Source organism: Petromyzon marinus, chromosome 69 (assembly GCF_048934315.1).
Source record: "Petromyzon marinus isolate PM22_M1 ecotype Great Lakes invasive population chromosome 69, UKy_Petmar_22M1.pri1.0, whole genome shotgun sequence".
Taxonomy (NCBI): Eukaryota; Metazoa; Chordata; class Hyperoartia; order Petromyzontiformes; family Petromyzontidae; genus Petromyzon; species Petromyzon marinus.
Genome location: NC_133735.1, coordinates 7,567,515 through 7,589,865, shown reverse-complemented (window position 1 = coordinate 7,589,865; position 22,351 = coordinate 7,567,515). Strand labels below are relative to the sequence as shown.

At 52.2% G+C, this 22,351-nt stretch overlaps 2 protein-coding genes across 2 annotated transcripts in view; both read right to left on the bottom strand.

Moving 5' to 3' along the window:
- The window catches only part of LOC142906733 (protein maelstrom homolog), a 48,310-nt gene extending 44,892 nt beyond the window's left edge, over nucleotides 1-3,418 (bottom strand). The window contains exon 1 of the mRNA XM_076055126.1: nucleotides 3,068-3,418. Coding sequence (XP_075911241.1) covers nucleotides 3,068-3,196 — 129 coding nt within the window. The 5' untranslated portion in view covers nucleotides 3,197-3,418. The remainder of the gene's footprint in view (nucleotides 1-3,067) is intronic.
- Nucleotides 3,419-8,351: 4,933 nt separating this feature from the next.
- On the bottom strand, nucleotides 8,352-18,309 carry LOC142906703 (uncharacterized). Its single transcript, XM_076055053.1, has 3 exons — nucleotides 17,853-18,309; nucleotides 13,911-14,437; nucleotides 8,352-8,618 (listed from the first exon to the last, which is right to left on the bottom strand). Exons 1-3 carry the CDS (start codon nucleotides 17,877-17,879, stop codon nucleotides 8,366-8,368), a joined length of 807 nt encoding a protein of 268 aa, XP_075911168.1. The 5' UTR covers nucleotides 17,880-18,309; the 3' UTR covers nucleotides 8,352-8,365.
- Nucleotides 18,310-22,351: the final 4,042 nt, after the last annotated feature.

Here is a 22,351-nt window from a genome sequence, read left to right as displayed (position 1 = left end):
CTCTGTGTGTCTGTCTCTGTGTGTCTGTCTGTTTGTCTCCGTGTCTGTCTGTGTGTCTCTCTGTTTGTCTCCGTGTGTCTGTGTGTTGTCTCTCTCTGTCTCTCCGTCTGTGTGTCTCTCTGTCTGTGTCTCTCTGTGAGTCCCTCTCTGTCTGTGTCTCTCTGTCTGTGTCTCTCTGTGCGAGTCGCTCTGTGTGAGTCTCTCTCTGTGTCTCTCTGTCTGTGTCTCTGTCTGTGTGTCTCTGTCTGTGTGTCTCTCTGTGTCTCTCTGTGTCTCTCTCTCTGTCTCTCCGTCTGTCTGTCTCTCTCTGTGTGAGTCTCTCTGTGTGAGTCTCTGTCTCTCTCTCTGTGTCTGTCTGTGTGTCTCTCTATGTGAGTCTGTCTCTCTGTATCTCTCTCTGCTCGTGTATCTGTTTGTGTCTGTGTGTGTGTTGTCTCTCTGTCTCTCTCTGCTCGTGTGTCTGTGTGTCTCTATGTCTGTCTCTGTGTCTGTGTGTTGTCTCTCTCTGTCTGTGTCTCTCTCTGCTCGTCTCTCTGTCTGTCTCTGTGTGTCTGTATGTTGTCTCTGTGTGTCTCTTTCTGCTCGTGTGTCTGTCTCTGCTCGTGTCTGTGTATCTCTCTGTCTGTCTCTGTGTCTGGGTGTTGTCTCTCTCTCTGTGTGTGTCTCTCTCTGTTCGTGTGTCTGTGTGTCTCTGTCTCTGTGTGTCTGTGTGTTGTCTCTCTGTGTCTCTCTGTTCGTGTCTGTGTGTCTCTCTGTCTGTGTGTTGTTTCTCTCTCTGTGTGTCTCTGTCTCTGTGTGTTGTCTCTCTCTGCTCGTGTCTCTCTGTCTGTCTGTGTGGCTGTGTTCTCTCTTTGTGTCTCTCTCTGCTCGTACGTCTGTGTCTCTCTGTCTGTCTGTGTTGTCTCTCTCTGTTCGTGTGTCTGTGTGTCTCTCTGTCTCTGTGTGTCTGTGTTGTCTCTCTCTGTCTCTGTGTGTGTCTCTCTGTGTGTCTGTCTCTGTGTGTGTTGTCTCTCTCTGCTCGTGTCTCTCTGTCTGTGTGGCTGTGTGTTGTCTCTCTCTCTGTCTCTGTGTCTCTCTTTGCTCGTGTCTGTGTGTCTCTCTATCTGTCTCTGTGTGTCTCTGTCTCTCTCTGCTCGTGTGTCTGTCTGTGTGTTGTCTCTCTGTCTGTCTGTGTGTCTCTCTGCTCGTGTGTCTGTGTCTCTCTATCTGTCTCTGTGTCTCTCTCTCTCTGTGTCTCTCTCTGCTCGTGTGTCTGTCTGTGTGTTGTCTCTCTGTCTGTCTGTGTGTCTCTCTCTGCTCGTGTGTCTGTGTCTCTCTATCTGTCTCTGTGTGTGTCTCTCTCTCTCTCTGTCTCTCTCTCTCTGTGTGTCTCTCTCTGCTCGTGTGTCTGTGTGTCTCTCTCTGCTCGTGTCTGTGTGTCTCTCTCTGTGTCTCTCTCTGCTCGTGTGTCTGTGTCTCTGTGTGTCTGGTTGTTGTCTCTCTCTGTCTCTCTCTCTGCTCGTGTGTCTGTGTCTCTCTCTGTTTGTCTCTGTGTGTTGTCTTTCTCTGTCTCTGTGTGTCTCTCTCTGCTCGTGCGTCTGTGTGTTGTCTCTCTCTGTGTCTCTCTGCTCGTGTGTCTCTCTGTCTCTGTGTGTTGTCTCTCTGTCTGTGTCTCTCTCTGCTCGTGTGTCTGTGTGTCTCTGTCTGTGTGTATGTGTGTTGTCTCTCTCTCAAATGTATCAATCTTTATAAGAATATTAATCAACCAGTTGGGCTAGTTGACTATTGATTGGCCGACTCTCTCTGTGTAGTAGTGCATTATGTCTAAGTTGACTACTAGGTTTACATTTTGATTTAAAGCCTTCGTGACTGCAGGGATTCATATGCAATCATGATTTCAATCATGATTTCAATCATGATTGCATATGAATCCCTGATTTCAATCATGATTGCTTGTTGCAGTCGAAACGTCGTGAGAATTTTATTGTTTTATATTTTTATTATTTTATTGTTTCCCTTCTACGTCGTGACTTTACCGAAAGAACCAAGAATAATAATTTTATTGTTTTACAATAATTGTATTGTTTTATATATTTTTCTTATTTTATTGTTTCCCTTCTACGTGGTGGTGACTTTACCGAAAGAACCAAGAATAATAATTTTATTGTTTTACAATAATTTCATTGTTTTATATTTTTATTATTTTATTGTTTCCCTTCTACGTGGTGGTGACTTTACCGAAAGAACCAAGAATAATAATTTTATTGTTTTACAATAATTGTATAGTTTTTTTTATATATTTTTATTATTTTATTGTTTACCTTCTACGTGGCGGTGACTTTACCGAAAGAACCAAGAATAATAATTTTATTGTTCTCCAATAAATTTTATGTTTTATATTTTTATTATTTTATTGTTTCCCTTCTACGTGGTGGTGACTTTTACTAGGGTTTGTTTTATCTTTTTCATTTGTACCTGATGATGGTGGCTTGTATTGCAATCGAAGCGTCGAATTCTATTACCGTATTATTTAATTTAGTTTTACGCGACTTTTACCCAAAGCACCAAGGAATATTCAACCTAAGGAGTTTTTTGTTATGAAATGTTTGCGTTTGTAAATATTTTTTATTTAACTATTATTTTAATTTAATTATTTTCCATCTACGCGACTTTTACCCAATGCACCAAAGAATATTCAACCTAAGGAGTTTTTGTTTTTTTTATCAATGTTTGCATTTGTAAATATGTTTTAACTATTATTTTAATTTAATTATTTTCCATCTACGCGATTTTTACCGAAAAAGGCACCAAAGAATATTCAACCTAAGGAGTTTTTGTTCTTTATCAATGTATTGCATTTGTAAATATTGTTTTATTTAACTGTAATTTTAATTTAATTATTTTCCATCTACGCGACTTTTACCGAAAAAGGCACCAAAGAATATTCGACCGAAGGGAGGTTTTTTTTTTGTTGTTTTATATTTTTCTTTTTTATTATTATTTTTCCCACCTACGTGACTTTTACCGAAAGAACCCAAACAATAATCAACCTAAGGAGTTTTTTTAAAAGTTATTTTATTTAGTTTACCTCCCAGCCGGGCGCGCAGAGCCGGGCCGCATCCTCCAACCCCATCACCTCGATGCCCGCTTGCCTCAACAGCGCCGTCTGCTCCTTCATGTACGCGAAGAAACCGTTCTTATTTCTCTTGGGCGGCATCTCTCTATCGATCGTCTCTTGTTCTGTGTGTGTGTGTCACGCGCGGTCTTTTTTTTTAACGAAGGAGAGAGAGAAAAAAAGGAATTTTGTAGAGAAAATAAAAAAAGCTATTTCTGAGGTAAAATTAAAATCAAAATGGCGCGAGAGGCCACGCGCGAGAAGGGAACGGAAAGAAAAATTTGCGCGGGAAACAAAAAAAATTTGGGGGGGTAGAAAATGTCTGCGGCGTGACGTCACTTCCCGTGGTGGGGTGGGGGAGACCGGAAGAGGTGGGGGGGGGGTTGGAGGGAGGGAAGTTGGTGTGGGGGGGTGTGGGGGGGAGGTTTGTGGGTGGGGAGGGGGATTGGTGGGGGGGGAGATTGGTGAGTGGAGGGAAGGTTGGTGGGTGGGTGGGGAGATTGGTGGGTGGGTGAGTGAAGGGAAGGTTGGTGGGTGGGGAGGTTGGTGGGTGGGGTGGGGAGATTGGTGGGTGGGTGAGTGGAGGGAAGGTTGGTGGGTGGGGAGGTTGGTGGGTGGGTGAGTGGGGAGGAGGTTGGTGGGTGGGGAGGGGGATTGGTGGGGGGAGGTTGGTGGGTGGCGTGGGGAGATTGGTGGGTGGGGTGGCGAGATTGGTGGGTGGGTGAGTGGAGGGAAGGTTGGTGGGTGGGTGAGTGGAGGGGAGGTTGGTGGGGGGGTGGGGAGATTGGTGGATGGGGTGGCGAGATTGGTGGGTGGGTGAGTGGAGAGAAGGTTGGTGGGTGGGGAGGTTGGTGGGTGGGCGAGTGGGGGGGAGGTTGGTGGGTGGGGAGGGGGATTGGTGGGGGGAGGTTGGTGGGTGGCGTGGGGAGATTGGTGGGTGGGGTGGGAAGATTGGTGGGTGGGTGAGTGGAGGGAAGGTTGGTGGGTGGGGAGGTTGGTGGGTGGGTGAGTGGAGGGGAGGTTGGTGGGGGGGTGGGGAGATTGGTGGATGGGGTGGCGAGATTGGTGGGTGGGTGAGTGGAGGGAAGGTTGGTGGGTGGGGAGGTTGGTGGGTGGGCGAGTGGGGGGGAGGTTGGTGGGTGGGGAGGGGGATTGGTGGGGGGAGGTTGGTGGGTGGCGTGGGGAGATTGGTGGGTGGGGTGGGAAGATTGGTGGGTGAGTGAGTGGGGGGGAGGTTGGTGGGGGGTGGGGAGGTTGGTGGGTGGGGAGGGGGATTGGTGGGTGGGTGAGTGGGGGGGAGGTTGGTGGGTGGGGAGGGGAATTGGTGGGGGGAGGTTGGTGGGTGGCATGGGGAGATTGGTGGGTGGGTGAGTTGGGGGGAGCGAGATAAAACCGAGCTAGAACCGAGCCAGAGCCGAGCTAGAACCGAGCTAGAACCGAGCCAGCACCGAGATATAACCGAGCTAGAACCGAGCCAGAACCGAGCTAGAACCGAGCCAGAGCCGAGCCAGACCCGAGCCAGACCCGAGCCAGACACGGGAGTCCTCAATCGTGACAACAACAACAAAAACCACAGCGAGTGCTTTGGACATTGAGCAAATAATTTAATTAAATAACAATTCGGTGACAATAACAACAACCAACAACCAACAATATTTTATTAAATAAAGTGTAAATTACTTCCCGCGCGCTGGAATTGCAGCAATAACTTACGACGAGTTAATTTAAGTATGAAAACAATAAGAATTGGGGTGCGGGGGGTGTTTCTGTTTTTCACCCTGAAGTTATAAACTTTAATAAATACGCCGGACTCGATATCAACAACAAACTACGACTGGAAAACGATGGCAGGAAGTCGTTCATGAAACAAGGACGAGGTGGTGGTGGTGGTGGTAGAGTGGGTAGTGGTGGAGGTGGTGAAGGTGGAGTGGGTGGTGGAGGTGGTGGTGGAGTGGGTGGTGGTGGTGGTGGAGGTGGTGGAGTGTGTAGTGGTGGTGGTGGTGGAGGTGGTGGTGAAGGTGGAGTGGGTGGTGGTGGTGGTGGAGTGGGTGGTGGTAGTGGTGGAGTGGGTGGTGGTGGAGTGGGTGGTGGTGAAGGTGGAGTGGGTGGTGGTGGAGTGGGTGGTGGTGGTGGTGGAGTGGGTGGTGAAGGTGGAGTGGGTGGTGGTGGTGGAGTGGGTGGTGGTGGTGGAGGTGGTGGTGGAGTGGGTGGTGAAGGTGGAGTGGGTGGTGGTGGTGGTGGAGGTGGTGGTGGTGGAGTGGGTGGTAGTGGAGTGGGTGGTAGTGGAGTGGGTGGTGGAGTGGGTGGTGAAGGTGGAGTGGGTGGTGGTGGTGGTGGTGGTGGTGGAGGTGGTTGTGGTGGTGGAGTGGGTGGTGGTGGTGGAGGAGTGGGTGGTGAAGGTGGAGTGGGTGGTGGTGGTGGTGGTGGTGGTGATGGTGAAGGTGGTTGTGGTGGTGGAGTGGGTGGTGGTGGTGGAGGTGGTGGTGAAGTGGGTGGTGGAGATGGCGGTGGTGGTGGAGTGGGTGGTGAAGGTGGAGTGGGTGGTGGTGGTGGAGGTGGTGGAGGTGGTGGTGGTGGAGTGGGTGGTGGTGGTGGAGGTGGTTGTGGTGGTGGAGTGATGGTGGTGGAGTGGGTGGTGAAGGTGGAGTGGGTGGTGGTGGTGATGGTGAAGTGGTAGTGGTGGTGGAGGTGAAGGTAGAGTGGATGGTGGTGGAGGTGGTGAAGGTGGAGGTCACTTGCGGTCAAAATGCAAACACAAAAAGCACACTGATCACATTTGATGCATTGTCCTTGAAACTGATTGATCCACACCAGACGATGCCTTTCAAGGACAATGTAATATATTTTGATTTAAAGTTAGTTTTTTCTAAAAGTTCCTTGTTGTGGTTTTCACACCTGATGATGATTGCTTGTGTTGCAGTTGAAATGTGATAATTTTTTATTGTTTTATATATTTAGATTTTTGTATTTTATTGTTTCCCTTCTACGTGACTTTACCGAAAGAACCAAGAATCTAATGTACGAGGGGGTGGATGGCCAGTAGCACGCCCAGCCGTCTTTGTCTCCCCAGTGGCGATGCTCATACACCACAGCAGTTACTCGTTTGAGGCTGAGTCGACCTAGGGGAGGCCCAGGACCGGTTAAATAATCGTCACCGGTGGTGGCCGTGAGCGGGAATCGAACTCGGGTCGCCGGGTTCGTAGTGCAGCGTAGCGCTAACCACTACACTACCGCTCCCCCACACACACTGTGTGTGTCTGTGTGTGTGTCTGTGTGTGTGTCTGTGTGTGTGTCTGTGTGTGTGTGTCTGTGTGTGTGTCTGTGTGTGTGTCTGTGTGTGTTTGTATGTCTGTGTGTGTGTCTGTGTGTGTGTCTGTGTGTGTGTCTGTGTGTGTCTCTGTGTGTGTGTATGTGTGTGTGTCTGTGTGTGTGTGTCTGTCTGTGTCTGTGTGTCTGTGTTTCTCGCGGTGGTGTAGCTGCTGGCCACTAACAGCACTTGCCCCTACAGTCTGTCGAGGCTACACGGGGGACCTTTGCCTCTGCCCTCTCTAACCTGTGAATCATTGACCCAGTGGCCGGATCAGCACCGGGCAGCGTGATGCCTTCCTTCCACTCTGCTACGAGCGAGAGCAGGCCGCGTCTACAACACGTGGGGCTCGCTCAGGCAGCAACAACAACACAACAACAACAACAAACAACAACAATAACAAACAAACAACAACCACCACCACGGACTGTGACCACTTAGCTGTCGCCACGGGGGGCAAAGTGCTTGGGTGGTATAGTGTGGGGGTGGGTGAATGAGTGAGTGGGTGGGTGAATGAGTGGGTGGGTGAATGAGTAGGTGGGTGAATGAGTGGGTGGGTGGGTGAATGAGTGGGTGGGTGGGTGGGTGAATGAGTGGGTGGGTGAATGAGTGGGTGGGTGAATGAGTGGGTGGGTGAATGAGTGGGTGGGTGAATGAGTGGGTGGGTGAATGAGTGGGTGGGTGGGTGAATGAGTGGGTGGGTGAATGAGTGGGTGGGTGAATGAGTGGGTGGGTGAATGAGTGGGTGGGAGTGGGGGTGAGTGGGTGGGTGAATGAGTGAGTGGGTGGGTGAATGAGTGAGTGGGTGAATGAGTGGATGGGTGTGGAGGTGAGTGGGTGCGTGAATGAGTGGGTGGGTGGGTGAATGAGTGGGTGGGTGAATGAGTGGGTGGGTGAATGAGTGGGTGGGTGAATGAGTGGATAGGTGTGGGGGTGAGTGGGTGGGTGAATGAGTGAGTGAGTGGGTGGGTGAATGAGTGAGTGAGTGGGTGAATGAGTGGATAGGTGTGGGGGTGAGTGGGTGGGTGAATGAGTGAGTGAGTGGGTGGGTGAATGAGTGAGTGAGTGGGTGAATGAGTGGATTGGTGTGGGGGTGAGTGGGTGGGTGAATGTGTGGGTGGGTGAATGTGTGGGTGAGTGGGTGGGTGAATGAGTGGGTGGTTGAATGTGTGGGTGGGTGAATGTATGGGTGGGTGGGTATCTGGGTGAGTGTCTTGGTGAGTGTCTGAGTGAGTGGGTGAGTGTCTGAGTGAGTGAGTGAGTGTCTGTGTGAGTGTCTGGGTGAGTGGGTGAGTGAGTGTCTGAGTGAGTGTCTGTGTGAGTGTCTGGGTGAGTGAGTGTCTGGGTGAGTGTCTGGGTGAGTGTCTGAGTGAGTGGGTGAGTGTCTGGGTGAGTGTCTGGGTGAGTGTCTGGGTGAGTGTCTGTGTGAGTGAGTGTCTGGGTGAGTGTCTGGGTGAGTGTCTGGGTGAGTGAGTGTCTGGGTGAGTGTCTGGGTGAGTGTCTGTCTGAGTGAGTGTCTGGGTGAGTGTCTGAGTGAGTATCTGAGTGAGCGGGTGAGTGTCTGGGTGAGTGTCTGGATGAGTGTCTGAGTGAGTGTCTGGGTGAGTGAGTGTCTGGGTGAGTGTCTGGGTGAGTGTCTGAGTGAGTGTCTGGGTGAGTGTCTGGGTGAGTGTCTGAGTGAGTGTCTGGGTGAGTGTCTGAGTGAGTGTCTGTCTGGGTGAGTGTCTGAGTGAGTGTCTGTGTGAGTGAGTGTCTGGGTGAGTGTCTGGGTGAGTGTCTGAGTGAGTGTCTGAGTGTCTGTCTGAGTGAGTGTCTGAGTGTCTGAGTGAGTGTCTGAGTGAGCGGGTGGCCGAGCGACCGATTTCCCTTGCGGAGGACGAGCCGGCGGTGGCGGCGGTGATGGCGGTGGTGGTGGTGGACAGCGGTGGTGGGGTGGGCGGGGCCGCCGCAGGGCGCAACCTGCGTCAGGCTCCGGCACGAACCGGACGCACGCAGACGCATGCCGTGGCGACCTGCCGGTACTCCACGTCGTACCGGTACTCGTCGTGCGCGCCACCTGGGCAGGGCCGACGTTTCAGCACCTTCATGGACCGCCTCACCTCCACCGAGTTGAGGTCACGAGTCTCCCTGTAGCCGCGGCTTGGGTCCAGACAGCCCCGGCAAAGGCACTCGGCCTCCGCGTACTTCGGGGGGTACGTGGTGGTGTCGTGGCGGATGCTGGATGTGGTGAGCCGGGTGGTGAGGGAGGTGGTGGGGGTGGCGGGGGAGAGAAGGCACGGCGCTTTGTTGGTCACCAATCAGAATCATCAGAAGCGTCAGAGGACTGTGTTTCGGTAAAGTCACGTAGATCGAAATAATAAAAAAATAAAAAATGAAATAAAACATTTAATCAAAAATTAACTGATGATTGAAAGAACATTTCAAGTTCGATTTGAAATAAACTTTAAAGTGAAATCGAAATTTGAACTGAATTTTTTAAAATAAAATTCAAAATAAAAAAAAACATTAAAAAACTGAAACTTTAAACAAAAGTACAAAAACGCCCCCACGACGTTTCGATCGCAACCCAAGCCACGCGTTTGAGCGGCCATCGTTTGAGCTGATGGCCGGGTCGACTTTCTGAGGACGAGCTACACAACTCAACGTGTAGAGACCGTGACACCCGGTCAAATGTTTTGAGTCGCTTGAGTTCACTCTGAAGAGAGAGCGAGCGAGCGAGAGTTTCATAGTTTTCAAAGTTTCATTTATTTTTGGTATGGCCCTGTGAGCCATTCGGCTCTTGAATCGGGTGCAACCGCGGTGTGGACTCACACGTATCTCCACGGTGAGAGAGAGAGAGAGTGACGTGTACTCACACGTATCTCCATGGAGAGAGAGAGCGGGCGACGTGGACTCACACGTATCTCCACGGAGAGAGAGAGACAGAGAGAGAGCGGTGTGGACTCACACGTATCTCCACGGAGAGAGAGAGTGACGTGGACTCACACGTATCTCCATGGAGAGAGAGAGAGAGCGACGTGGACTCACATGTATCTCCACGGTGAGCGAGAGAGGTGAGCGGTGTGGACTCACACGTATCTCCACGGAGAGAGAGAGAGCGGTGTGGACTCACACGTATCTCCACGGAGAGAGAGAGAGAGTGACGTGGACTCACACGTATCTCCACGGTGAGAGAGAGAGAGAGCGGTGTGGACTCACACGTATCTCCACGGAGAGAGAGAGAGTGACGTGGACTCACACGTATCTCCACGGAGAGAGAGAGAGCGAGCGACGTGGACTCACACGTATCTCCACGGTGAGAGAGAGAGAGAGAGCGAGCGAGAGAGAGAGAGCGGTGTGGACTCACACGTATCTCCACGGAGAGAGAGAGAGTGACGTGGACTCACACATATCTCCACGGAGAGAGAGAGCGAGAGAGGTGAACGGTGTGGACTCACACGTATCTCCACGGAGAGAGAGAGAGAGCGGTGTGGACTCACACGTATCTCCACGGAGAGAGAGAGAGTGACGTGGACTCACACGTATCTCCACGGAGAGAGAGAGCGAGAGAGGTGAGCGGTGTGGACTCACACGTATCTCCACGGAGAGAGAGACGAACTCCAGCAGAAGTCGACCATCATCAGAGACTTCTACGGCAGCCTGTTCTCCCCTGAAGAAACATCGGAACCGGCCCAGGTGGAGGCATGGAGTGGTCTACCCACCCTGGGGGAAGACGGGAAAGAGCTGCTAGAGCAAAAGCTCACCAGGACTGACCTTGACGCAGCTGTAAGAGGACTGGCCCCAAATAAATCCCCAGGGTTAGACGGCCTAACAGGGGAGTTTTACGCCGCTTTTAGGCCATCCCTACAGGAGGACTACAGAGAGGTGCTGGAGGAAGCCTCAGTCACCAGGGGTGATGCCTCAGTCTCGGAGGAGGGCGTCGCTCACTCTGCTTCCCAAGAACGGAGAACCTGAGGCACCTACAAAACTGGCGTCCGGTCTCCCTCCTGAACACAGACTACTACAAAATATTGACGAAGGCTCTCTCCCCCTGCGACTGAAAGGGGTGATTGCACAAGTCATAAACGGGGACCAGTCCTACACCATCCCCGGACGAACCATCCACGACGGCATCTTCCTGGTCGGGGACCTCATCGCGGTTATCCCAGAGGTTGGGCATCCCAATCGCGTTTCTGGCTCTTGACCAGGAAAAGGCTTTTGACAGAGTGGACCACCACAAGTACCTGCTGGGAACCCTCAAGAGCTTTGGTTTTGGGGATGCCTTTGTCCGAACGATCCGCCTGCTCTACACCAAGGCGGAGTGCGTGATCAAGATCAACGGCGCCCTCACTGCCCCGGTCAAATTCGAGCGAGGAGTGAGACAGGGATGCCCCCCATTGTCGGGCCAACTTTATGCCCTGGCATTAGAGCCTTTCCTGAATCTCATAAGGCGGAGACTCAGCGGCCTGGTGCTGAGGGAACCAAGCGTCAAGTTGGTCCTGACGGCGTACGCCGACGACGTCCTCCTCCTCATCCTGCGCTCCCTGGCTGATGTCGCCCTGCTGCATGAGTGCCAGGAGGTCTTTTCGAAAGCCTCCTCATCAAAAATGAACTGGCAAAAGTGCAGCGGCCTGCTGGTTGGAGCGTGGGACATGACCGAGTGTCCCGAGAAGGCAAAAACCATCAATTGGAGCACAACATCGCTGCCGCACCACCTGGGAGTGTTCCTCGGACCAGAGGAGGAACCACCGCAGAGGAACTGGGTCGAGCTGGAGGAGAAGGCGAAGGAGCGGCTGGGCACCTGGAGTCGCCTGTGCAAGTTCCTCGCCTTCAGGACAAAGACGTTGGTGGTGAACCAGCTGGTGACGTCCATGCTGAGGCACCGACTCTTCTCCCTGCACCCCACCAAGAGCCTCGTCAACGCACTTCAGAAGCGAGTCCTCGACTTCTTCTGGTCGGGTGGAGGACACCGAGGTCGCGGCTGGGGTCCTGGCCCTGCCACTGGACGAGGGCGGCCACGGGCTGGTGTGCGTGCGGAGTCAGCCGGCCACCTTCCGACTGCAGGCAGCGCAAAAGTTCCTGCACGCCGCCCCCTGCACCGGCCTGGAGCATCACGGCCTCCTTCCTCCTGAAACAGCTGGGGGGGTCTGCAGTGCTCCAAGCAACTATTCTACGTGGACCTGCAGGGCCTCCCACTGGGACAGCTGCCACCCTTCTACAGAAGCGTCCTGCAGACGTGGAGCTCCCTCGCCGTCAGGAGGCTGAACCAACCGCGATCGGCCGAGGATCTGGTCTTCGAACCGATCCTCAGGAACCCACAGACAAAGCTGCCATCCACCACCACCACCACCCCTGGCATGGAGAGGCGCCTCGCCAACGCGCGGCTCACCAGGATGGGAGATCTGGTGGAGCCTGAAACACGGAGGCCGGTGGCTCAGACCAGCAGACGTGGCCGCAAAGACAGGGCTGCAGTCGCTCCGGGTGGCTGCCCGGATCCTGGCCGAAGCCAAGGGGGCCTTCTCAGCGGCAACGGGGAGAACGCCCCCCATCGGCGTTGGGGATGACGAGGCCCCTCTCGATCCCCCTCCACCAGAGCTCTCAGTCGTGCCACTGCATCGCCAATGCCGACAAACGAAAGCGGATCACAACCTGTGCCGGCTAGAAGACCTACCGGAGGTGACCTTCGCAAATGTAAAGAGGAAGGTGCTCTACTCCTACATGGTCCGGTTCCACCAACAGGACACCCTGAGGAGCCACAAGGACCATGCCTGGAGGAGAGCCCTGCCCTGCGTCTCTCCGGAGAGGCCTCGCTGGAGGCAACTCTACTGCAGACCGACGTACAACCGCATCGGCGACCTCAGCTGGAGCATCGCCCACGGCACCGTCACCACCAACGTCTCCCTGGCGCGCTTCACCGACACGTCCCCGGAGTGCCGGTTCTGCGGTGAAGTGGAGACGGTGGCGCACCAATACGTGGAGTGCAAGAGCCTGGACTCGCTGTTCAAGGTCCTGAGAAACATCCTCCTAAGGTTCAGCCTCCACTTCTCCCCGACGGTCTTCATCTTTGGATACCCGAAGGGCGACGGACCCCAACATCTTCAGGGGCTGGTCAACGTTCTCTTCGGCTACGCCAAGCTCGCCATATACATGGCGAGGAAGGTGGCCCTGGAGGGGCAACGTCCAGCCAGCAGCCTGGGCATCTTCCGCGCTCTGGTCGGAGCCAGGGTGTGGCCGGAGTTCCGCCGTGCGCGGCTGACCCACGCCGTGCCGGCCTTCAAAGAGCGGTGGGCGCTGGAGGAGGCCGTGTGCTCGGTGGCAAATGACGGAGAGCTCTGCATGCAGATCTGAGCTACCCGTCGGAGGCCGTTTGACCGTGGGAAGGGCTGCGTGCAGATGCAGCACTTGTCGTAGTTATAAAGAAAAAAGAGAGCGAGCGAGAGAGAGCCAAATGGAGTAGGAAGAGAGGGGGCAGAGAGAGAGGGGGGGGGGCGGAGAGGGGGTAGAGAGAGAGGAGAGGCAGAGAGGGGGGTAGAGAGAGAGGGGGGGCAGAGAGAGAGGGTCTTTCGTTTAAAAGGGGGCGGGGGGTTACATAAAGCAAAGCATTAAAAAAAACAAAAAACCGAAATGATGAACGGAGCAAAGTGCCGACTACACCGAGCATCTTCTTGTTTCTTCTGATCGTAAAAAAAAGAGAGAGCGAGCAACGTGGACTCACACGTATCTCCACGGAGAGAGAGAGAGAGCGAGCGGTGTGGACTCACACGTATCTCCACGGAGAGAGAGAGAGAGCGAGCGGTGTGGACTCACACGTATCTCCACGGTGAGAGAGAGAGGTGAGCGGTGTGGGTACTCGCACGTATCTCCACGGTGAGAGAGAGCGAGAGAGAGAGAGAGAGAGAGCGAGCGAGAGAGAGAGAGAGCGAGTGACGTGGACTCACACGTATCTCCACGGTGAGAGATAGAGTGAGGTGAGGGGTGTGGACTCACACGTATCTCCACGGAGAGAGAGAGAGAGAGCAAGCAACGTGGACTCACACGTATCTCCACGGAGAGAGAGAGAGAGAGCGAGCGAGGTGAGGGGCGTGGACTCACACGTATCTCCACGGAGAGAGAGAGAGATAGAGTGAGGTGAGTGACGTGGACTCACACGTATCTCCACGGAGAGAGAGAGAGAGAGCGACGTGGACTCACACGTATCTCCACGGTGAGAGAGAGAGAGAGCGGGCGACGTGGACTCACACGTATCTCTACGGAGAGAGAGAGAGAGAGCGAGCGAGGTGAGGGGCGTGGACTCACACGTATCTCCACGGTGAGAGAGGGAGAGAGAGTGAGGTGAGTGACGTGGACTCACACGTATCTCCACGGTGAGAGAGAGAGAGAGAGTGAGGTGAGTGACGTGGACTCACACGTATCTCCACGGTGAGAGAGAGAGCGAGCGAGCGAGAGAGAGCGAGCGACGTGGACTCACACGTATCTCCACGGAGAGAGAGAGAGCGAGCGAGCGAGAGAGAGCGAGCGACGTGGACTCACACGTATCTCCACGGCGACAGAGCCCTCATGGCCACGTCTCCACCCGGCTGCTCATCCAGGGCGACCCCCCCGGGGTCACTTTTCAGCGAACCCTGCGGGCAATTCGCAGCAGCTGAGCTGCCACCGCCACCACCGCCACCACCACCGCCACCACCGCCACCGCCACCACCGCCTCTCTTGACGCGCCTTCCCGCAGCCTCCTCAAGGGCTTGGGCGAGTCGCACCATGTCGAGCTGCCTGGCGTCGTGGACGCTCTTGCCCCAGTAGGTCTCCAGGAGGAGCGCCTCGTCCGCCTCCCTGAAGCACCGTGACTTCTTGCTCCTGCCGCTGCCGGTGCCTTTGCCTCCCCTTCCGCCGCCGCCGCCTCCTCCGCCGCCTCCTCCTCCTCCTCCGCCTCCTCCTCCGCCTCCTCCACCGCCTCCTCTATCGCCTCTTCCACCCTTCGCTCCGGACTTGGCCTTGGAGGCGGCGCTGGGATGGGCGGAGGCCATCAGCAGCAGGAGGATGGGGACAGCGGCGGAGAGGGCCTGAGCGGGTTCCAGACGAGGAGGAGGAGAAGGAGGAGGTGAGGGTGGTGGTGGTGGTGGTGAGGGTAGTGGTGGTGGTGGTGGTGGTGAGGGTGGTGGGGGTGGTGGTGGTGGTGGTGGTGAAGATGGTGGTGGTGGTGAGGATCATGGTGGTGGTGGTGATGGTGGTGAGGATGGTGGTGGTGGTGAGGATGGTGGTGGTGGTGGTGAGGATGGTGGTGGTGAGGATGGTGGTGGTGGTGAGGATGGTGGTGGTGAGGATGGTGGTGAGGATGGTGGTGGTGATGATGGTATTGGTGTTGAGAATTGTGGTGGTGGTGCGGATGGTGGTGGTGGTGGTGAGGATGGTGGTGGTGGTGCGGATGGTGGTGGTGGTGGTGGTGAGGATGGTGATGAGGATGGTGGTGGTGAGAATGATGGTGGTGGTGAGGATGGTGGTGGTGAGGATGGTGGTGGTGGTGAGGATGGTGGTGGTGGTGAGGATGGTGGTGGTGGTGATGATGGTAGTGGTGAGGATGGTGGTGGCAGCGGTGGTGAGGATGGTAGTGGTGGTGAGGATGGTGGTGGTGGTGAGGATGGTGGTGGTGGTGAGGATGGTGGTGGTGAGGATGGTGGTGGTGGTGAGGATGGTGGTGGTGGTGAGGATGGTGGTGAGGATGGTGGTGGTGAGGATGGTGGTGGTGAGGATTGTGGTGGTGGTGGTGGTGGTGAGGATGGTGGTGGTGGTGGTGGTGAGGATGGTGGTGGTGGTGAGGATGGTGGTGGTGAGGATTGTGGTGGTGGTGGTGAGGATGGTGGTGGTGGTGAGGATGGTGGTGGTGAGGATGGTGATGGTGGTGAGGATGGTGGTGGTAGTGAGGATGGTGGTGGTGGTGAGGATGGTGGTGGTGGTGGTGAGGATGGTGGTGGTAGTGAAGATGGTGGTGGTGAGGATGGTGGTGGTGGTGATGACATAGACATCCATAGAGATACATAGACCCACAGACATACATAGAGACCCATCGAGACCCATAGAGACCCATGGAGACCCATAAACAAACTACGGAGCGACTGTGTAGCGTCTTGTTTCAGAAGCGACCTGGGCCATCAACAATTGATAACAGCTAAACCACGTGGCTCAGCATCGTCATCATGACCACCACGTGGACATTGATAGCAGCTCAACCAGGTGGTTTAGCATCGTCATCATCACCACGTGGACATTGATAGCAGCTCAACCACGTGGTTTAGCATCGTCATCATCGTCACCACGTGGACATTGATAGCAGCTCAACCACGTGGCTCAGCATCGTCATCGTCACCACGTGGACATTGATAGCAGCTCAACCACGTGGTTTAGCATCGTCATCGTCACCACGTGGACATTGATAGCAGCTCAACCACGTGGTTTAGCATCGTCATCGTCACCACGTGGACATTGATAGCAGCTCAACCACGTGGCTTAGCATCATCATCACGTGGACATTGATAGCAGCTCAACCACGTGGTTTAGCATCATCGTCATCATCGTCACGTGGACATTGATAGCAGCTCAACCACGTGGCTTAGCATCGTCATCATCACCACGTGGACATTGATAGCAGCTCAACCACGTGGATTAGCATCGTCATCATCGTCACCACGTGGACATTAATAGCAGCTCAACCACGTGGCTTAGCATCGTCATCATCACCACGTGGGCATTGATAGCAGCTCAACCACGTGGCTTAGCATCATCATCACCACCACGTGACCATTGATAGCAGCTCCACCACGTGGCTTAGCATCGTCATCGTCACCACGTGGACATTGATAGCAGCTCAACCACGTGGCTTAGCATCCTCATCATCATCAAGTGGACATTGATAGCAGCTCAACCACGTGGTTTAGCATCCTCATCATCATCAAGTGGACATTGATAGGGCAATAGACACGGAGGACCCGGAGAGACAAATCCCCGCAGTGACCACGGGGAGAGAGACGCAGACTCCACATCTACAGCAGCAGCAGCAGGCGTCGTCAGGGTCGGGATAGCACCCACGACCTCCTGTAGACCAGGCGAGGTAGTCAACATCTCCTAGCCACCGTGATGATGATGATGAGAGAGAGACGCAGACTCCACATAGCCTGGCACAGCCGTCAACCCATAGCACCTGAGTCTGTTCCGTGACCTCCTCCTGCACTGTCTGTGTGTGTGTCTGTGTGTCTGTGTGTGTCTGTGTGCTTATGACCGACTCCAGTTTAACAGCAGAGGTCTCACTCCGAATCAGTCGAGCGGCAATATCTTTTCATCGGTTGCGTAACGCTGTGTGGAAGCTACCTGGTCTGTCGCTTCGTACTAAGCTTCAGGTATTCTCCGCCACGGTCATTCCCTCCCTTCTCTACGCTTGCGAAACGTGGACCCCCCTAATGGAACATCTTCGCCGGTTAGAAACATTTAGGCTGGCCTGCCTACGATCCATCCTGGGTTTAACCAGACTGGATTGTGTGAGGAGCTCACAAATCCTTGAAAGATCTGGGCAGGGTCCCATCGGTGAGTTCCTCCGGCGGGCAAGGCTGCGATGGCTGGGTCATGTAGCCCGCATGCCCAGCCACCGCATGCCCAAACAGCTTTTGTTCGGCCGGATTGAGGGGGCTAAGCGGGCGCGGCACGGGCTAGAGAAGAGATGGAGTGATGTGGTACAGGAGGACGTGGAGCTGAGTGGACTTGCCGATGACTGGTATCAGCGGTGTCAAGATCGGCCTCTGTGGAGGAGGCTCGTAAAGGACGCTACTGGGCAGTTGGAGGCAGTCGCCCTCCAACAACAACGGAGGGCGGAGGAGCGACGCTCACAACAATGAGCGGAGCGCCGGGTGGCTAAAGCACAGCAGATTGGCACAGTAAGGGGCACAGGTGGTGCATCAGCCAGTCATCTCATTCAGTCAACCCGTGGCACCTGGGTCTGCCCCGTGACCTCCTGCCAGCGGGCGTTCGACACCTCACGTGGCCTCAGGGTGCACATAGCCTGGCACAAGCGTCGTGGTGACGTCACCGCCACTTAGTGGCGAATGGCGGTTTTTGTGTGTGTGTGTCTGTGTGTGTCTGTGTGAGTGTCTGTCTGTGTGTCTGTGTGTGTGTGTGTCTGTGTGTGTGTGACTCTGTGTGTCTGTGTGTGTGTGACTCTGTGTGTCTGTGTCTGTGTGTCTGTGTGTGTCTGTGTGTCTGTGTGTGTCTGTGTGTCTGTGTGTGTGTCTGTGTGTGTGTCCGTGTGTCTATGTGTGTGTCTATGTGTGTGTGTCTGTGTGTGTGTGTCTGTGTGTGTGTCTGTGTGTGTGTCCGTGTGTCTATGTGTGTGTCTATGTGTGTGTCTGTCTGTGTGTGTCTGTGTGTGTGTGACTCTGTGTGTGTGTGACTCTGTGTGTGTGTGTCTGTGTGTCTTTGCTCGTCGTAACTTACCAGCAGGCGGACGACGTCGACTCGCATGGCTTCTGATGTGCACGCACGTAGAGCCGACGTTAACACACCAGGCTGATAGATAGATAGACTGGTAAGACAGACTGGGAGACAGACACAGACAGAGACAGAGAGAGAGAGCGAGACAGAGAGACAGAGAGAGAGAGACTCATGGGCAGCTGGACGGACTGGCGGACACGGACAGAGAGAGAGAGACAGAGAGGGAGAGAGACAGAGAGAGAGAGACGCGGGGATGGTAGTCGGAGTGGCGGAGCGAGTGATTTAGAGTCTCACTCACCTGTGGTGGCGCCTCTCGCCCCCCACGCACGGAGTCTTTATGGGGAGCGGCGCGGATTTTCCCGACAGCGAGATAGAGAGAGAGAAAAACACGCGGAAGAATGTGGGACGGCTTCACGCACTCACACAAACACACACACAAACACACACATATACACATATATACATACACACATACACAAACGCACACACAAACACACACACATATACACATATATACATACACACATACACACACATACATACACACACATACACACACATATACATACATACACACACATACACACACATACACACACATATACACATATACACACACACATACACACATACACATATACACACATACACATACACACACATACACACACATACACATACACACTCACATACACACACTCTCACACACACAAACACACACACATACACACACTCACGTACACACACATACACACACACATACACACAGACACACACACACACAGACACATACACACACACAGACACACACACAGAAACACACACACAGACATACACAAACACACAGACATACACAGACACACACACTCACGTACACACACATACACACACACATATAGCACACATACACACAGACAAACAGACACACACACAGAAGCACACAGACATACACAGACACACAGACATACACAAACACACATACACACACTCACACACACATACACACATACACACACTCACACATACACACATACACACACATACACACACTCACGTACACACATACACACACATATAGCACACATACACACACACATACACACACAGACACACAGACACACACAGACACATACACACACACAGAGACACACACAGAAACACACAGACACACACACACAGACACACACACAGACACACACACAGACACACATACACACACTCTAAGGTATACACACACTCACATACACAAACTCACGTTAACTACCTCGCCTGGTACGCAGGAGGTCGTGGGTTCCATCCCGACCCTGACGATGCCTGCTGCTGCTGTAGATATGGAGTCTGCGTCTCTCTCTCATCATCATCATGGTGGCTAGGAGATGTTAACTACCTCGCCTGGTCTACAGGAAGTCGTGGGTTCCATCCCGACCCTGACGATGCCTGCTGCTGCTGCTGTAGATGTGGAGTCTGCGTCTCTCTCTCATCATCACGGTGGCTATGAGATGTTGACTACCTCGCCTGGTATACAGGAGGTCTAGGTGGAGTCTGTGTCTCTCTCATCATCATCATCACGGTGGCTAGGAGATGTTGACTACCTCGCCCGGTCTACAGGAGGTCTATGTGGAGTCTGTGTCTCTCTCGCATCATCACGGTGGCTAGGAGATGTTAACTACCTCGCCCGGTATACAGGAGGTCTATGTGGAGTCTGTGTCTCTCTCATCATCATCATCATCACGGTGGCTAGGCGATGTTGACTACCTCGCCTGGTATACAGGAGGTCTATGTGGAGTCTGTGTCTCTCATCATCATCACGGTGGCTAGGAGATGTTGACTACCTCGCCCGGTCTACAGGAGGTCTATGTGGAGTCTGTGTCTCTCTCATCATCATCATCACGGTGGCTAGGAGATGTTGACTACCTCGCCAGGTATACAGGAGGTCTATGTGGAGTCTGTGTCTCTCTCATCATCATCATCACGGTGGCTATGAGATGTTGACTACCTCGCCTGGTCTACAGGAGGTCTATGTGGAGTCTGTGTCTCTCATCATCATCATCACGGTGGCTATGAGATGTTGACTACATCGCCCGGTCTACAGGAGGTCTATGTGGAGTCTGTGTCTCTCTCATCATCATCATCACGGTGGCTAGGAGATGTTGACTACCTCGCCTGGTGTACAGGAGGTCTATGTGGAGTCTGTGTCTCTCTCATCATCATCACGGTGGCTAGGAGATGTTGACTACCTCGCCTGGTCTACAGGAGGTCTATGTGGAGTCTGTGTCTCTCTCATCATCACGGTGGCTAGGAGATGTTAACTACCTCGCCTGGTATACAGGAGGTCTATGTGGAGTCTGTGTCTCTCTCTCATCATCACGGTGGCTAGGAGATGTTGACTACCTCGCCTGTTCTACAGGAGGTCTATGTGGAGTCTGTGTCTCTCTCTCATCATCACGGTGGCTAGGAGATGTTGACTACCTCGCCCGGTATACAGGAGGTCTATGTGGAGTTTGTGTCTCTCTCTCATCATCACGGTGGCTAGGAGATGTTGACTACCTCGCCTGGTCTACAGGAGGTCTATGTGGAGTCTGTGTCTCTCTCTCATCATCACGGTGGCTAGGAGATGTTGACTACCTCGCCCCTGGCCTACCGCCACCCTCTTCATTTAGAAGTCTGCACTAAAGGTCAAGAACCACTGGTGTAGTGTATAGTGTAGTGTATAGTAGTGTAGAGTATAGTGTAGTGTATAGTAGTGCAGTGTATAGTGTAGTGTATAGTAGTGTAGTGTATAGTAGTGTAGTGTATAGTGTAGTGTATAGTAGTGTATTGTATAATGTAGTGTATAGTGTAGTGTATAGTAGTGTAGTGTATAGTAGTGTAGTGTATAGTGTAGTGTATAGTAGTGTATTGTATAATGTAGTGTATAGTGTAGTGTATAGTAGTGTAGTGTATAGTAGTCTAGTGTATAGTGTAATGTATAGTAGTCTAGTTTTTAGTATTGTATAGTGTAGTGTATAGTAGTGTAGTGTATAGTGTAGTGTATAGTAGTGTAGTCTATAGTAGTGTATAGTGTGGTGTATAGTAGTGTAGTGTATAGTGTAGTGTGTAGTAGTGTAGTGTATAGTAGTGTAGTGTATAGTGTAGTGTATAGTGTAGTGTATAGTAGTGTAGTGTATAGTGTAGTGTATAGTGTAGTGTACAGTAGTGTAGTTTATAGTGTAGTGTATAGTAGTGTAATGTATAATGTAGTGTATAGTTGTGTATAGTGTAGTGTATAGTAGTGTATAGTAGTGTAGTGTATAGTGTAGTGTATAGTAGTGTAGTGTACAGTAGTGTAGTGTATAGTAGTGTAGTGTATAGTGTAGTGTATAGTGTAGTGTAAAGTAGTGTAGTGTATAGTAGTGTACTGTATAGTGTAGTGTGTAGTGTATAGTTTAGTGTATAGTGTAGTGTAAACTAGTGTATAGTGTAATGTAGAGTAATGTAAAATAGTGTATAGTGCAGTTTAGAGTAGTGTAAAGTAGTGTATAGTGTAGTTTAGAGTAATGTAAAATAGTGTGTAGTGTAGTGTATAGTGTAGTGTAAAGTAGTGTATAGTGTCGTTTAGAGTAATGTAAAGTAGTGTGTAGTGTAGTGTATAGTGTAGTGTAAAGTAGTGTATAGTGTAGTTTAGAGTAATGTGAAGTAGTGTGTAGTGTAGTGTATAGTGTAGTGTAAAGTAGTGTATTGTGTCGTTTAGAGTAATGTAAAGTAGTGTGTAGTGTAGTGTATAGTGTAGTGTAAAGTAGTGTATAATGTAGTTTAGAGTAATGTGAAGTAGTGTGTAGTGTAGTGTATAGTGTAGTGTAAAGTAGTGTATAGTGTCGTTTAGAGTAATGTAAAGTAGTGTATAGTGTAGTGTAAAGTAGTGCATAGTGTCGTTTAGAGTAATGCAAAGACGTGCAAAGATTTTATTTTTCGACGGTGACTCATCGAACTACACAAATTGTGCAGCGGGAAAATGCAAACGAATCCCTAAAAAAGCGATTAACTTCTTTCTGAGAAGGGAAGCAATAACATAATAGAATTTGATTGTTTTCTACTTTTATTATTTTAATTGTTTCCCTTCTACGTGACTTTACCGAAAGAACCAATAATATGAATCGCTGCAGTCACGAAAGCTTTAAATCAAAACAACAACATCAACAAACGCACACTATAAACACAGACCCTGTAGAGGTTCAGCAATGTATAAGATGATATATGAACGCGTGGATACACTGCACGCATGAATGTACCGTGCACCGTTGTACGATTACGGATCATTGCCAGGTGAGATGTGGGGTGGGAAGCAGCGGACGTTCAAGTAGAAGTGCTGAGTCTACGGTGCAGTGTTGAGTCTATGGTGCAGTGGTGAGTCTACGGTGCAGTGTTGAGTCTATCGCGCAGTGTTGAGTCTATGGTGCAGTGGTGAGTCTATGGTGCAGTGGTGAGTCTATGGTGCAGTGTTGAGTCTATGGTGCAGTGTTGAG

What these genes read in the sequence shown, in the direction of transcription:
- LOC142906703 (XM_076055053.1), bottom strand. Translation starts at nt 17,879, where the DNA reads ATGCGAGTCGACGTCGTCCGCCTGCTG. An exon ending in TCGACGTCGTCCGCCTGCTG is followed by an intron (nt 14,438 to 17,852) that starts GTAAGTTACGAC and finishes GAACCCGCTCAG; the next exon opens with GCCCTCTCCGCCGCTGTCCC. An exon ending in CTGTCGCCGTGGAGATACGT is followed by an intron (nt 8,619 to 13,910) that starts GTGAGTCCACGT and finishes CACCACATCCAG; the next exon opens with CATCCGCCACGACACCACCA.